At 32.0% G+C, this 18,037-nt stretch overlaps 2 protein-coding genes and 1 long non-coding RNA gene across 4 annotated transcripts in view; 2 read left to right on the plus strand and 1 right to left on the minus strand.

The window, feature by feature from the left end:
- The window catches only part of LOC143080168 (uncharacterized), a 279,716-nt gene that overhangs the window by 28,880 nt on the left and 232,799 nt on the right, over positions 1-18,037 (minus strand). The window lies entirely within an intron of this gene.
- LOC143078279 (uncharacterized) overlaps positions 63-18,037 on the plus strand; it is a 46,874-nt gene continuing 28,899 nt past the window's right edge. The window contains exon 1 of the long non-coding RNA XR_012979151.1: positions 63-154. This is a non-coding gene — a long non-coding RNA (uncharacterized LOC143078279). The remainder of the gene's footprint in view (positions 155-18,037) is intronic.
- LOC143080163 (uncharacterized) lies at positions 5,500-9,267 on the plus strand. Its single transcript, XM_076255889.1, has 3 exons — positions 5,500-5,858; positions 7,313-7,522; positions 8,072-9,267. The coding sequence occupies exons 1-3, from the start codon at positions 5,577-5,579 to the stop codon at positions 8,591-8,593; spliced, it is 1,014 nt and encodes a 337-aa protein (XP_076112004.1). The 5' UTR covers positions 5,500-5,576; the 3' UTR covers positions 8,594-9,267.

Genomic DNA, 18,037 nt, shown 5'->3' on the forward strand with positions numbered 1-18,037 from the left:
GATAGAGTAAAATGACACCCTCGTATTAGCCAATCAAAATATGGCATTTTAACGTGAAGTATAATAAATTGTGTTGTGCAGGTCAGAGGGGTGTGAATTATCGATTACCTGTCGGTTCATAATGGCACATAGCGAGGTATCAACGTAGATAGAGGTAAGTCTTTTATAATTAGTCTGAGAACATATTAATATTTATTAATTTATCATGCACTAATTGAGATTTGCTTTGAACTACCAGCTTTGAGTACACATGGTTAATGCGTGTAGTCTAAGACTGTTTTTGTGTCTCTAAAGGGTGGTTGCTTTTTGTGCTTCGTGTCAATCGATGAGTCAATCCTTTTGCAACGGCCTTATTTTTATGCCCCACCTACGATAGTAGAGGGGCATTATGTTTTCTGGTCTGTGCGTCCGTTCGTCCGTCCGTCCGTTCGTCCGTCCGTTCGTCCGTCCGTCTGTCTGTCTGTCTGTCTGTCTGTCCGTTCGTCCGTCTGTCCCGCTCCAGGTTAAAGTTTTTGGTCAAGGTAGTTTTTGATGAAGTTGAAGTCCAATCGACTTCAAACTTAGTACACATGTTCCCTATGATATGATCTTTCTAATTTTAATGCCAAATTAGAGTTTTAACCCCAATTTCACGGTCCACTGAACATGGAAAATGATAGTGCGAGTGGGGCATTCGTGTACTGTGTATACTTGAGTTATCATTGATATGTTCATAATTATAAATTAACTGTTAACAAAACTTTGCATTTTTGAAAAACTAAGGCTTTTCTACCTCAGGAATAGATTACCTTATAGCTGTATTTGGAATTTTTGGTCCTAAATGCTCTTCAACTTCGTACTCAATTTAGCCTTTAAAATTCTTTATGATTCGAGCGTCACTAATGAGTCTTTTGTAGACGAAACGCGCGTCTGGCGTAAAGGAGTAGGTTCACTAACTATGGAAATCGGCCTCATATTTTCATAAAAAATAAACAGCCTTTAAAAACAAAAACTGAGTGGTATTTTATTAGGACCCATCCCACCCTTTCGTAAAATGGTAGTCTTGAATTACTGTCTTGCGTGTGTTTTGTAGAAATCACCCCAATTCAAATCAACATATGGTAAAAAAAGTTGTGTAGTCGTGTTGTGTTAGACTGGTCCGTCCGTCAGTCCGGTCACGGTCTGTCATATATATATATGTAATACATAAAAAATACCTTCATATTTTGTCAGCTTTACTCAACACTGTAATGCTATTTGCAGTGGCTGTTCGTATTAACCACGAAAGTTTGGATTAAACAGACCTTTACAGAAATTCGTTATTTCGTCAATTTTTCTAGATTGGGGACTTATGAACAATTAGTAGATTTATAGAACCTTTTTGTATGATTTTATCCAAACTTGAATTTAAATGTGTACAATATGAGGGCACATTGGTACGGAAGCCGGTTAGTGTCAGGGTGGAGTTTTGTTTTTAAGTCGTGATAAAGTCTTTATCACGACTTAGCTAAGTTGTTTTAACGACTTAACATATCTCTCTCGTTAAAACAACTTAGCTTCCTCGTTTAAACAATTAAGCTAACTCGTTTAAGAGACTTGCCTAACTGGTTGAAACAACTTAGCTTACTCGTTTAAACTACTTACCTTACTTGTTATCAACGAGTTAGATTAGCTAAGTTTTTATAACAAGTCAGCTGCTAAGTCGTGAACTTAGTCATTTTAACAAGTTAGCTAAGTCATTTAAACGACATAGCTTACTTGTTATAACGAGTTAGTTTGGTTGTTACAACGAGTAAAACTAGATAAGTCATTATAACAAGTTAGTTCAGTGGTTTAAACGAGTAAGCTAAGTCATATAAAACAGGTTAGCTAAGTTATTATAACGAGATAGGTAATCTAAGTCGTGCTAATAACTTAGCTAAGTTTTTAAAACGAGTTAGACTAGCTAAATCGTTACAACGAGCTAGACTAGCTAAGTCGTTATAAAAGGTTAGCTAATTTGTAAAAACGAGTTACATAAGCTAAGTCGTTATAACAAGTTAACTAAGTCTTTATAACGACTTAAAATAAAAACTCCACCCTGACACTTACCGGCTTCCGTACATGGGGTATGTGAGCTTGCTCACTAAAGTTCTTTGATTAAAATAGAAATGATTTTTTTCCTAATTGGCCCTGAATGTCTTCCTTTTGACATGTTAGCATATATGCATTTTCTAACAATTTTTTTTCTTCATCATTTTAGAATGGTTAAGCATTACAACTGCATTGTTTGCAGTAAAAGAACAAAGCCAAAGGAAAGAAAAAGTATTAATCCAGCAGTTAAGCGGCTTTTACAAAACAAATGGTTTATTACAAATATTTCACAGAATGATATAATATGCTAGTGTTGGATAATCGGTTGAAATTACCAACCGATTATCTATTACAATCGGATGACAGCAACCAACCGACTATCGGTTATAATCGCTTCATAATACCTTGCCCTTTTGTTTTAAATGAAATCATGCATTTAGTCTCATTGTACATGTCTAATGTGTATAATCCATATCATTGCAGAGTTTATATATTCATATTTATGATCTTTTATTTCCCTTTCATATTCTGGCGTACTAAATTATGATCCTGGTACCTTTGATAATTATTTATTTAGCAGTTGAAACAATGAATTAATAAGAATCACGATTCATATTAAAGATATTTTATCTCATAATTACAACATTAATTACCAACAGTGACACTAACATTTCTAAATTTCAATGGTGTAACTCACAATAAAATTTCAATAACATAGCTGTATAAACATTTGAATGCTTCTAATTAGGAAAAGATATATTAAGTTTTTAACTTTAAGAAATTTAAAATTAACAGAAAAAAATAAAACAATGCATTTGCATTATAATATATACAGTAAACAAAGGGGATTAAGCCAAAGTCTGTTAATTCGTGTAGAATGCATTTTTTTTTCATTTTTGTGATCATTATTTTCTGTCAATTGTGCGTCTGAACTTATAATTGCAAGAATGCGGAATTATTACATAGTTGAACCGTATCCGATTCGTGATTCTTATATTTATTAATGGCGGACAAATTTCGGAAAATTTACAAAAATAAACGATGTTTGGCAAGCAATTTGGAAAGGAATATGACGTTTTTTATGTACAAATGGATAAAACATTAATAAAAGGCAATTTGCAATACGTTCTAATGAAGCAAATAAATTATTTTGTCTAAAATCAGAATGATTTGTACGCTCTCAAGTAACAAGTAAATACCGTAACAAGTACCGGTATTGAAGGAAAGTATTTCATACAAAGTTATTAATCTTAAATAACATTCCTTCAATCTGCAAATATGTATAGTCAATGCTTTTGTCAAGTTTATAAAGAAGGAAATTGGTTATTGGTAATTAAAGGATGTTTGATATTGTTATTGTCATCGACTTGTATTTTTGTTATTATTTGTTTGACTGCGCATATAAAATGCAAACCGTAAACGGACCGGAAGTTGACAAGCTAAAAGTCCGGAAACTTTAACGACAATCGATTGAACAAAATCCCAATCGATTATCGACATCGCCAGGCCCAACCAACTGATTTCCGACTTATTCCGATCATCGGAACAACACTATAATATGCAATGGTTGTATGCATAAATATTACAATGCAGAAAAGTAGAACAATCAAAGTTACCAGGACTACACAAGATGACTGTGATCAGGACTTTATTCCTCCAAAAGTTGCAAGAACTTCAAAGCAGCTTTCAAGTCCTCCGTCTGTTTGTCTTAATATACCAGGTGCCTCAAACAGTCATGCAAGATGTGTTGTGTGTAAAAAACCAGGCCCAAAGTTTCTTGTGGTATCATCTGATGCACGTTTTCAAGCATTTATTGATGGTAATATATTAATACCAGCGGGAGCAAGGTGTTGCTCTTCTCACTTTCAGGAAAATGGGTTTCTTAAAACTGAGTGTTTTGATATAATGTCAAAGTCTGAAAACTCGTCATCTAACAGAACATCTATTGTTAAGCTATTGACACACATGAGAGAGACATGCCAAAAAACTCAAAACAAGATAGACTTTGATAATATTTGTGAAACTGACTGCAAAAACTTGACAGGACTTTCCCATCAACAATTTGAAGATATATGTTTGCATGTATTATTACATATCAAAAGTACTCCTTCTCGTACTCCAAAGACATCAGTTGGCTTATTCTTGATTAAAATGAAGTGTGCATTGTCTAATAAACTCGTGTCAACCCTCTTCAAGGTCAGCATTTCAAGTATACGAAGAGCTATCAATACTGTAAGACAAGCGTTAATGAGATCATTTGTACCATTGTATCTTGGTTTTGAAAGTATAACACCTGGGCAAATTATAAAGGACCACACCAGACCGCTGGCAAAGACACTTCTAGATGCTGATGATGATAATATGATACTTGTATTGGATGGTACTTATATCTGTAGGACTCAAATCTATGGTGGGTTCCAAATCTATGGCAGATTCCTAATCTATGGTAAATATGACGTCATGCTATCCCAAATCTATGATAGATTTTTTAAAATCCTAATCTATGGCAAGTTTTGTTATTTCCTAATCTATGGCGGATTTTTGTTTTTTCCAAATCTATGGCAGATTTGGTGGAAATAGAGAACAAGGCAGTACATATACGATCAATGACTTTTCTTAAACAAGTGGAAATGTAAGCTAAACGGAAGCATGTCTATAAAACATTCCATAATGGTCATTCTTATTGTATAAGTGAATTATACTATAATACAGACTTCATGATTAAAATGATGTGCCCCGGAAACAAATAAGCATGTCCTAATCTGTGTATGGTACCTGTTTAATCCAATTATTAAATTAACTAGTAAATATTGAAATAACTTTAAAACAAACAAGAAAGCACTTTTAATAAAAAGAATTAAACAGTTTGACTTTTCAAATAATATTTACTTTTTTAACTGATGACGATTTAAGTCAAAGTAGTATATTGTAAAATTCATCTCTCACTTAATATACTTTGTTAGTCGTAGACGTTTGATTAGTTACTATAACCCCTTTCTTAAACTATCCACTACTAAAAACAACGATGCCTTCCTTCATTGCGGAATTTGGACGGTACAGCACATATTGTCCCTCCTCTATATAAAATGCCACATCTTAATTAAAGTGGAAAGTGTGACCATGTGCATTTGTTTGTTAAAATCGGTGAGCCCCTTGTTACATATTATTATCTGTCTTTGATTAACATTTGACAAATAACAAAAAGTAATCTATACATGGTGTTCAATTCAATGGGTTCTGCCATCGTTGGCGGAGGCGGCGACGGCGACGCAATATTGCGTTGGTTACTTGTGACGCATTTGAAAGATCTGCCATAGATTTGGAGAAAATAAAAACAAAAATCTGCCATAGATTTGAATTGTTTGACGTTTGTTACGTCACATTTACCATAGATTAGGAATCTGCCATAGATTTGGAACCCGCCATAGATTTGAGTCCTACATATCTATATCCAGAAGAGCAATAATTTTTCTTTTCAAAGGAAATCGTTCAGCCTACATAAGTCCAGACCACTTGTAAAACCAATGGTCGTTGTTTCAACAACTGGCCATTTTGTTTCTATTCTTGGTCCTTACTTATCCAGAAACAATGACGCCTCAATTCTAAATCACATGATGAAATGTAACGTTGATGACATCAAAAGTTTTGTTAACGAAAATGATATATTTGTTGTGGACAGAGGCTTTAGGGATTCAATTAGTTTATTAGAGGAGCTTGGTATCAAAGCAGCTATGCCAACATTCATGAAGAAAGGGGAAAAGCAGATGTCTGATGCTGATGCTAATACTAGCCGAATGGTGACTAAGGTAAAATATCATACATATATTGTTGATTTTAAAAGTCAAGAGTCTTTAACTTTTATTTATATTCAAAATACTAGTATGTAAATCAAAAAATTATAGATTGAAAAAAAGGTCAAGATAAAGTAATGTCCACATGGATAAACAAAACAATTTGTTGAGTAATACAGCTATTTTCCGAATGCTTGTAAAGTAAAACTTTGGTAGGCTTGCTTGCTCTGTTTGTTTAAACGTTAATTCAAGCTTTGTAGTTAACATTGACATCTTTAAACAATATATATTTAACCTGTATACATAATTACATATATGTCAGTAAATGTTTGATTGGACGTTTTACCAATTACAATTGTACGCTATTCAAACAAAGCAAGCAAGCTAAACAAAGTCTTGCTTTACGTGCACTAGGAAAGTAGCTGTAATATAAAATTCAGCTACAAGCAACAACAACCAAAGTGTATGCAGGCTACTGACTTGGGACAGGTACACATAATTTATATACAGTGACAGTGTGGTTTAACATATTTGGTTGAACTGGAGCCTCCCTCTAATCTTAGACACACAGTGGTGTTACATCATAACGTCCCTCTAATTTGATACAATAGCGTTACAGCATAACATATGAAATAAAAAATAAGCATGATCTGACAGATCATGTGATGTTTAGCCAATGCTGTCAGATCAAGGGCGGGTCCAGCCATTTTAAAGAGGGGGGGGGGGTTTCTAACCCAGGATAAAAGGGGGGGGTTCCAGCTAAATGTCCCCATTCAAATGCATTGATCGGTAAAAAAAAGGGGGGGGTTCTAACCCCCCCCCCGCCAATAGGTCAAAAATATAAGTGATAGAGAACAGCGGGTTTTAAAAATACAAAGAATATTCAATTACTATGCAAAAAATTAAAGAATCCGGTTGAAAAATATTGATTACAGAAAAAAAAATATGCATTATACAGAAATCAAGTGAAAACGGAATAACCACCGTTTTTTAAGAAAATAAAATTAGCAAAAAATGAACAATACAGAAATGAAGGACAGCACATCCATACCCACATAAAGCATGTTTAGGGATTATCTTTATTCTAGCAACAAGAACATACAATTTTTTGTTACAGCCAATTTCATTGAGTGTGAAGTCAAAGGTAATATTTTTGGTTAGCTTCCTTGTTAGCTGAACCTTCAAGTCATTGTTAGGTCAGGCAAACTAGCCTCCTTTCAAAGTAACCTTGTCCAACAAACAGATAGATTCGTGGTTATCTGCTGGACTTGTATACTCCTAAAGGAGGGTAGTTTACCTGACCTAACAATGACTCCACACTGAAGGAAATCGGCTGTAAATGTTCTGTTTATATAGTATGATGAAGATTGTGTGACTATAATGTATATATACACATATCTTTAGTCATAATAACTTAATCAATTATATATATATAAACAATAATTTCATTTTCAATGGATTCATTTCAGATAAGATGGGTAGTAGAGTCAGCAAATGCCAGAATTAAGAATTTCAGATACTTGGACAGAGTTCTTCCAACAAACCAGGTGCCGTTCATTGGTGACTACATTCGCATAGTTTGTGCAATTTCAAACAAATATCTTCCACCTCTAAGCAAAGCAGTAAATGAAGATGAAGATATAGAATTAGCAACTCAAATGAAGCAAAAGTCTACAGAGGTATTATATTTTTTAAGTTTTTGCTATTAGCATGATTAGGTTTATTTCTAACATAAAACAATCAACAGGTCTGCAATATCAGCTATATTTATGCACGTTTAAAGGTATTACATGACAGTCTACACGCATTATATGACCATGTCCTCACGTTCATTAGTCAATGACCACTATTGTTAAATATATATATACATTTTATATATTTTATTTTGAAAAATTCTTTGATGATACAGAGGTATACAGACACATAGGGATTAACATTATGCTGAATACATATGATACAGTTGCACTAGACAGTTTTCTTATGGTATAGCTTCTTCCAGCAAGTTGAATTCAACTAAGTTGGTGTATCAATGACTTATCTACATTTACATGTGACAGTATTTATAAACATTGACCAAAAGCTTAAGTGATACATGCATTCTTTTATCTTAAAACTTTTGATAAGCAAGATAACTATCTTTTTTTTGGGTCTTGTACATATTGTACCCTTATTGCAAAATTAGTATTCAAACTTACTTATATCAATGCAAAAATTACTTTTTATTGTAGATTAATACCTTGAAAGCATATGTTGAGGAGAACAACCTGCAAAGAGGGACGGTGCAGTGGAAGCCAATACAGGACAGCGACATTCCCTTTCCACAATTAACTGATGAGCAACTGAGGTCACTTACTTGTGGAGTTTATCAACTCAAGCTTTCACCATCCTACATTCAGGAATATATGGAAGGAGATTCACAAATATGTTTCCATAAGGATGCTCCTGACCTACTTAGGATTAGAATACAGAGTCGTCATGTGTCGTCTAAGAAGTACTTTGTATGGATTAAATATTCTGAATCTGAAGTTAATTCGTGGTACTGCACATGTCGTGCAGGTGCACGTGTTGTAGGTGTTTGTGCCCATATAACTTCTATAATATGGTACTTAAGCAGTGCTAGGAATGCAGGTACAACATCATATGGTGTAAAAGATTGGAACACGTACCTGAGCGACGCAAAAAACTTGCCAGAAACTATTGATAGTTCAGAGTCGGAAACGGAGAGTATTGGCTCTGTGATCGAGGAATAAACTTGTACTGTGTCCAAATTATTTAATGTCATATACATGTCTATATATTAACTTTATTGTGTATAAAAGATATAGAGTTTGCTCATGACAAGAACTCACATTTACTTATGTTCTGCTTCAACAGGATTTTGTCTCAGTAAGATACATTTCTTCTCAATAATAATTTCACAACACATTAAAATTATGTACTGCTCTGGTTAATCAAAGTATTAAGAATGATTCAGGTTTTGGTTCAGGTTTATTTCAGACATTTCTTTGTTTTTAAATCAAACATATTTCCAGAAATCTGTGAGTTTAAGTATGATTTTTTTCTGCTTTTTCACCAAAATGGGATGAATACTAGAATGTGTATGATATTAACTTTGAAAGTTGTAGAACAGTTACTTTGTGATATTGTTAGCTAGAAATTAAATCAATTACTCAATATTTGAAAAAGTTAAAAAAAAAAAAAAAATAAGAACATTTTCCCAACTTATACAAAATGTATGATTTTTTTTTTAACTTTCCTCCCAAAATGAGTTTAAACTAAAACTTGTATGGAACTTAGCCTTAGTTTTTTGATAAAATTCACTCAAAAATTAATTCAGAAAATCAATATAAAAAATTTATAGATATTTTCCAGAAATCAGTGATTTTTGAATATTTTCTCAACTCCTCCCCCCTCTGTAGTTGAGTACCACAATATGTATGAAAATATTTCTCAATTTTTTGGAAGGTAATTTTTTTATAATGTTCATTTGAAATGAATTCATAGTTGTGGATATTTAAGAAAATAAAAATATTTTTCTGGAAATCTGCATTTTTTAAAGATTTTTTCAACTTTCCACCCTAAAATGAGGTTAAATCTCAAATAAGTCCAAAATTGAGTCTGAATATTATGAAAAGTTAGTTTGACTTCATTTTAACTAACAACCAAATATTAAAAATAAATATTAAAACAAATAGAGATATTTTCCAAAAATTAGTGATTTTTGAATATTTTTTAAACTTTTTCCCCAAAAATAAGGTAAAATACCACAATATGTATAAAAATTGTTTCTGAATTTTAAGCAAGTAATTTTTTGATAATGTTCATTTGAAATGAATTCATAGTATTCAATTTTTAATAAAATAAAAATATTTTCCAGAAATCTGTGATTTTTTATGATTTTTTCAACTTTTCCCCCTAAAATGAGGTTAAATTCCCAAATAAGTCCAAAATTGAGTCCGAATATTATGAAATGTTAGTTTGACTTCATTTTAACTAACAACCAATATTAAAAATAAATATTAAAACAAATATAGATATTTTCCAAAAATTAGTGATTTTTGAATATTTTTTAAACTTTTTCCCCAAAAATAAGGTAAAATACCACAATATGTATAAAAATTGTTTCTGAATTTTAAGCAAGTAATTTTTTGATAATGTTCATTTGAAATGAATTCATAGTATTCAATTTTTAATAAAATAAAAATATTTTCCAGAAATCTGTGATTTTTTATGATTTTTTCAACTTTTCCCCCTAAAATGAGGTTAAATTCCCAAATAAATCCAAAATTGAGTCCGAATATTATGAAATGTTAGTTTGACTTTATTTTAACTAACAACCAATTATCAAAATTAAATATTTAAAAAGTTTAAATAATTTTCCAGAAATCAGTGATTTTTGAATATTTTCTTGGCTTTTTCCCCAAAAAATGAAGTTGAATAGCACAATATGTACGAAAATTGTGTCTCAATTTCTTTGCAGGTAATTTTTTGATAATGTTCACTTGAAATGAATTCATAGTGGTCAATATTTAAGAAAATAAGGATATTTTCCAGAAATCTGTGATTTTTTAGGATTTTTTCATCTTTTTCTCCCAAAAATTAGGTTAAATTCCCAAATAAGTCCAAAAATTTTGTCTGAATACTAAGACATGTTAGTTTGTGTTAATTTCAACTAACTACCAATTATCGAAATTGAATATTTAAGAAATTAAAATTATTTTCCAGAAATCAGCGTTTTTTAATGATTTTTTCATTATTTACCCCAAAATGAAAATGTATGGATTTATTTGTTAATTTCATGTGTTTTCATGCTTCATACATCACATACAACAATTTAGTCACAATAGAAACTTTTTTTAGAATGGGGCCATTTTCACTAGTTAGTGAACCTACTCCTTTAAAATTGTAATCCTGGTATCTATAATGAGTTTATAATAAACACGGGTCAGCCATTTATCGTCCCCTTCCGACGGAATATCACCGTTTCCTTAAGACCATACTCGCAAATGGTGTCAAGGGAGAGGCGAAAATTCAGTCCCTGAATCTTTCATCCCGAAACAGAAATCGAAATAGGATCGTTTGTGTTAGTAGTCTGATACACCAACCACTAGACCACGGTTTTCCCCTTTGTATACACCCGTTTACGTAAACGAATTATGGTATACTCCTGTCCGTACTGTCTTCCGTCCTATGAGCGCTAGCTCCCTTTCAATTTCTGTATATTTTATATTTTATATTTTTGAGTTAAGGGGTTTCATACATTAAAAAGGATGAATTTTCCTTTTTTCTGACAACATCCCAAAATGCGTCGAGTAGTTGTCATGAAACTTAGGTTAATTTTAGATTTTACGTTACCGAGTTATGGGATTTTATTCATAAAAAGGGGATGGGTTTCCAATTTTCAGACAATACCTTTAGAGTGCTTTTTTCAAAGGACTTGTCGTGAATCATTGGTGACTGGTTTATATCTTAATTAAAATACCCTCTCTTAAGAGGGACGAAAGATACCAGAGAGAGAGTCAAACTCATAAATAGAAAATAGACTGACAACGCCACGACTAAAAATAAAAAAAGGCAAACAGACAAATAATAGTATAGAAGACACAACATAGAAAACTAAAAGACTAAGCAACACGGACCCCACCAAAATCTTGGAGTGATCTCAGGTGCTCCGGAAGTGTCAGTGTTTTCCTCTTCAATTTCTGATGTGACAATTAGAAGTTATAGAACTTTATTCTGTATAATACTAATTCCATGAGGACGCGGTGTGTCGGTGTAAGATCACACCGATGGCCGGAGACAATAGAGCGATCTAACACTGACACACCAAGTCCGAATGGGATAACTATTTTACATCCCTGCTGTTTTAGATTAGACGAAAGCACATTTACAATTCATAAAATCTAGTTTAGATCGCCACACAACCATTACAATACACTATATATATTAATATATAATACAAGTCTAAATTGAAAAGTTAACTATGTTCGAACCTATGATTGCGTTGGATAAAAACCGCATTTTTATACGTGTGCATGTAAAACAAATTTCATTGTAGAAGGGTCTAAATACAGCACAAACAACATTTTCCAATAGACCTAAAAAGTGAAAAAGTATATTTAAACAAAACGCATTTAATATATAATATATACCCTTTATGACCCCCGAACAGAATGTTAAAAATATGAAACCATGTCAACTTGCCCCACTGGCCAATCGGCCCAAACTTAATCGCCACTTTCTAAAAAAAATCGCCCCACTCCTGTTTACCAACGCCCCACTTATGAAAAAGGGTAAAATTCCTTTGAACTATCAGTCTGACAACTCGGCTTATTTACGAAAAGGGTTAAAATACTACTGAATAAAGGTCTGCCAATTCGACCCACTTTTGAAAATATCTTTCTTCCTTTAAATATGTTAAATTACTGAGATTTAGTATCTAGTCGACCTGGTGTAGGGGTATGTGTCGTGGGTTGATTTTAAAGGTTGATATTCTAAAGGTCTTGAGTTCGAATCCCAGCATAGACAATGGATTTTGTCTACATAAATTGTGAAAGTGCTTTTCTCAATAAATAATTCAAAGTTTTATAGTGGATTAGGCATTCCCGCCAAAATGTTCTGAAACAAGGGAATGTTTATAAAACAAAAAAAATCAACCTTGAGTGATCCGGCTCAGATCACCCCTGGTAGAACAAAGGAGCTGGGGTGTAATTCAAAAATCGACGAGCGTGTACATGTCATGTGCTAATTGCCCAGCTGTTTATTTTGATTAACCTTGAAGTTTGTATTTTTTAAACTTTTTTCTTGGCAAGTTAATTTCACCAATTTGTAATTATCACGACCATTCATCTTTTATGAACATGATTATTTTGTTGTTGAAACCTCCATATTTTAATTATTTACCAAATCTTCAATGAGAACCGACATTTTTAACGTAATCCTTTGACTTAAAAAGTTACCAGTGATACATTGAAAACGTTCCTTAAATCTATGACGTCACTACAAACGAGTGGGGATATATAAACTCCGTATGATGGAGCCAAAAGGAACATCGCGTTCTAAAAAGAAAATTAACAATATGGAATGATGAAAAACCGCTTCTTTTGTCGTAAATTTTAATATAAAGTTTTCCTTTTTAAATTGAAATATCTAAATCTAGAAATGGACAACTATTGTTGTAACTAAGTTGGATTAAGTTTAAGAAAGCTCTTTTGGGTAAATTTTGGTAGTTTATTTATAGAGCTCTGGATTATTTAACGAACAAGTATCAGCAGGATAACGGCAGGTATTGTTGAATGTATCAACCAAATGTAACAATGACGTGTCTTTACTGATTTTGGTCATAAACTGAGAATCATAGCAATACAGGAATAAATCTGATATCAAAAGGCCGCATTTAGTGCCCATAGGAATACCTACTACATGTCGATACACTTTATCGCCGAAACGTACACATATGTTGTCCAGGCTTTCAAAATGTAAAGCTTCAGTCATATCTTCACATTTCCAGTAAGTGTATCTAGCATATATTTCTTTTTAAATACCGAAAAAGGCTTAAAACCAGTTGCAGCAAATAAATTTGCAATGATTTTTTTCAAAAGACCATTCAATTAAATATGAAAACTTATTATTGATAAGATTGTGTGGAAGTGTAGTGCAGAGAGTAGACAAATCATAACTGTGAACAGGATTGAAAGGACAATCAAAAGTATGTATTTTATCACTACTTTTTTTTTAAGTATTCGTGATATGGTGATATTTGTTTGTGTGTCTGTCGTCGTCAATTCATTTTTGTTCTGTCTTACTTTTGTATTTTCAACTGTTCATGAAATACTCGTTTACAAAATATTTTTTCTTATTCCACTTCTTTGTCGGAAGTTTTTGTTGTTGATTTTACCTTCAACTTGGGATGTTGTCATAAAAGACCACTAGCCCACTATATCACACTTGTGTGTTCACTTCTAATCCTAAACACCTAATCATAACTAATTGATACTTTGTCAGCATCTAACCATATCATGTCATAGTACACTAGTGTACCTCTCTTATACAAATAATTATGTTTGTTTGGGTATTCCTTACTGAAGCATGGACTTTATGCAATTGATTTATTGTAGGGGCTAAAAGGATACCCAAATTGTATCCGCATCTCCCCCTTCACCAAAACATCTAATTATATACTTAATACTTTTATAATAGTCTTATTGACCATATACAATGTAATAATTATTGTTTTGGGATCTTCATTTGTTTTTTTTTGTGTGTGTTTTTTTTTATTCAAGAATCATGAATTGGGTTTTACTTAAGGATGTACTCTTCTGGCGATTTTAACGTAATTTGGAAGTGGTCAACGGGAGATAACTCGCGATTGACTTCGATGTCGCAAAATGGCTGAAAAAGTCATATTTCGCAGAAGATAAATATTATCGTTTAAATGTACATTAATTGTTTCCATATTTTCATTTAGTTAAAAATAAATTAATAAAAGTTAAATAGAAATGGTTGTATAAAATTAGAACGACTTACTCAAAGTCCCGGATGTCAGTCGGCAATGTAGGGAAAACGGTACTATTTATTCTGCCATTGGCGACAATATTAACATTTTCTAAATTTACCACTTTTTAAGATAAAAACCTGGATAAAACAGTTATATGTTGTGTTAGTACTTTATTACTCTGTTTTAAAAATTAAAGCCAAATAGTATCATGACCAACTTCCAACGGAGATTGTTTATGTTATCCATGCCCACCGTCATTTTGCACCAAATTTATGAAATTTTGCAAGTCTTGTCGAATAATTCTCTAGAAAATATTTCATTAGGTTTTAAAATTTATATTGTAAATATACACACTGCAGTTATTCATTGATAAAGAAAAAATATATTGTACCCTTACATCCAATCACAGCGCTCCTAATTTGACTTCCTTCACCTGCCTTGGGTACACAAAAGGCCAACCTAATGCTGGGAAAATTAAATACTACCGTTTTCCCTATACTGTGACATAAAGATATAAAGAATTCTTATGACATTATTAATGCAATACTGGGCTATTGTGAAAACCTTGGCTATAATAAATACTTGTATGTCCCCAGTACTTAAAGAAACATAGATCATTTTATGTCCCCACCCCTACATGCTGGTTTACCTCATTCTCTACTTCTTTCAGAAAAGCCTTAATAAACAACCTGTATCCAATCATATCTTATCTTATTTAAAAAGAATGATAAATAGTTCCATTAAAACAGATAAAATGGACAGTTCCATTCAATTTGTATTCATTTTATCATAAAATTTACAAGAAATGCACAAATTCAAGATTTTTCATACTAATCTCCATTCCATGCTTTAGTATATGCCATATTGTGGTTAAAATTTTTAGAGCTTGTTATAAAATCTATTATTCTGTCTTGAGATGATGAAAACAAAGATATTAGACACTTTAAACAATAAATATGCAAACTACTCAGCTGTAAAGTTGCCTTTGTTGCCTGTATTAATCAATGAAAAAGCTGAATTATGTCCCTTGGGAGTATTAATTTCCAACAAAAGTCCTTTCAAACAGGAGAGTATAAATTCTATGTAAATTTAGCCTCAAGTGGGCCTCTTTTTTTCTTAGATGAACAATTCTAACACTGAAAATGCTTTCAATGTGACCAAATATTGCCTAATTCCATAAACAGTACAAACTAAACCAGACAATTTCCCATTTTAATAGATTATGTTTACAGAAATACCCAAGTTATACATTTAGGGAATTACGCAGCAAAAAAGGCAAACATTTCAGTAAAAAATATTTGTCGCGACTTGAATTCTGGTGTTTCCAATTGAAAAAATCATTGCGAAAGGTGAAATCAAATACAAAAGAACTATAATATGGTGCATTTTACACAATATAGTTAATATTGACATCCTAGAATAAAGTTTTATATCATTACCAATCATTTGACCTATCATGATGACTCAGCACTTTTCTCAACACAGTATTGTTCTCAGTGAAAAATGTCTATTCTTTGTGATAAAAATCAAATGTACTAATCAAAAGCTTCAAAATAGTATAAAAGAATTGAAGTTTGAGTGACTTTGATTTCCCTTGCTATCTTCAGTATAGAGAAAACGGTACTATTTATTCTGCCATTGGCGACAATATTAACATTTTCTAAATTTACCACTTTTTAAGATAAAAACCTGGATAAAACAGTTATATGTTGTGTTAGTACTTTATTACTCTGTTTTAAAAATTAAAGCCAAATAGTATCATGACCAACTTCCAACGGAGCTTGTTTATGTTATCCATGCCCACCGTCATTTTGCACCAAATTTATGAAATTTTGCAAATCTTTTCGAATAATTCTCTAGAAAATATTTCATTAGGTTTTAAAATTTATATTGTAAATATACACACTGCAGTTATTCATAGATAAAGAAAAAATATATTGTACCCTTACATCCAATCACAGCGCTCCTAATTTGACTTCCTTCACCTGCCTTGGGTACACAAAAGGCCAACCTAATGCTGGGAAAATTAAATACTACCGTTTTCCCTATACTGTGACATAAAGATATAAAGAATTCTTATGACATTATTAATGCAATACTGGGCTATTGTGAAAACCTTGGCTATAATAAATACTTGTATGTCCCCAGTACTTAAAGAAATATAGATCATTTTATGTCCCCACCCCTACATGCTGGTTTACCTCATTCTCTACTTCTTTCAGAAAAGCCTTAATAAACAACCTGTATCCAATCATATCTTATCTTATTTAAAAAGAATGATAAATAGTTCCATTAAAACAGATAAAATGGACAGTTCCATTCAATTTGTATTCATTTTATCATAAAATTTACAAGAAATGCACAAATTCAAGATTTTTCATACTAATCTCCATTCCATGCTTTAGTATATGCCATATTGTGGTTAAAATTTTTAGAGCTTGTTATAAAATCTATTATTCTGTCTTGAGATGATGAAAACAAAGATATTAGACACTTTAAACAATAAATATGCAAACTACTCAGCTGTAAAGTTGCCTTTGTTGCCTGTATTAATCAATGAAAAAGCTGAATTATGTCCCTTGGGAGTATTAATTTCCAACAAAAGTCCTTTCAAACAGTAGGAAATGAAAAATTATTTATGTCTGATATAATAAAAGAAATAAACTACAAAATGAAGCACTTTTGAAATATTTGCTGCATGCATTATCAAGAATGTGAACAATTCTTTACACAGGAGAGTATAAATTCTATGTAAATTTAGCCTCAAGTGGGCCTCTTTTTTTCTTAGATGAACAATTCTAACACTGAAAATGCTTTCAATGTGACCAAATATTGCCTAATTCCATAAACAGTACAAACTAAACCAGACAATTTCCCATTTTAATAGATTATGTTTACAGAAATACCCAAGTTATACATTTAGGGAATTACGCAGCAAAAAAGGCAAACATTTCAGTAAAAAATATTTGTCGCGACTTGAATTCTGGTGTTTCCAATTGAAAAAATCATTGCGAAAGGTGAAATCAAATACAAAAGAACTATAATATGGTGCATTTTACACAATATAGTTAATATTGACATCCTAGAATAAAGTTTTATATCATTACCAATCATTTGACCTATCATGATGACTCAGCACTTTTCTCAACACAGTATTGTTCTCAGTGAAAAATTTCTATTCTTTGTGATAAAAATCAAATGTACTAATCAAAAGCTTCAAAATAGTATAAAAGAATTGAAGTTTGAGTGACTTTGATTTCCCTTGCTATCTTCAGTATAGGGAAAACGGTACTATTTATTCTGCCATTGGCGACAATATTAACATTTTCTAAATTTACCACTTTTTAAGATAAAAACCTGGATAAAACAGTTATATGTTGTGTTAGTACTTTATTACTCTGTTTTAAAAATTAAAGCCAAATAGTATCATGACCAACTTCCAACGGAGATTGTTTATGTTATCCATGCCCACCGTCATTTTGCACCAAATTTATGAAATTTTGCAAGTCTTGTCGAATAATTCTCTAGAAAATATTTCATTAGGTTTTAAAATTTATATTGTAAATATACACACTGCAGTTATTCATAGATAAAGAAAAAATATATTGTACCCTTACATCCAATCACAGCGCTCCTAATTTGACTTCCTTCACCTGCCTTGGGTACACAAAAGGCCAACCTAATGCTGGGAAAATTA

This window comes from Mytilus galloprovincialis, chromosome 6 (assembly GCF_965363235.1).
Source record: "Mytilus galloprovincialis chromosome 6, xbMytGall1.hap1.1, whole genome shotgun sequence".
Taxonomy (NCBI): Eukaryota; Metazoa; Mollusca; class Bivalvia; order Mytilida; family Mytilidae; genus Mytilus; species Mytilus galloprovincialis.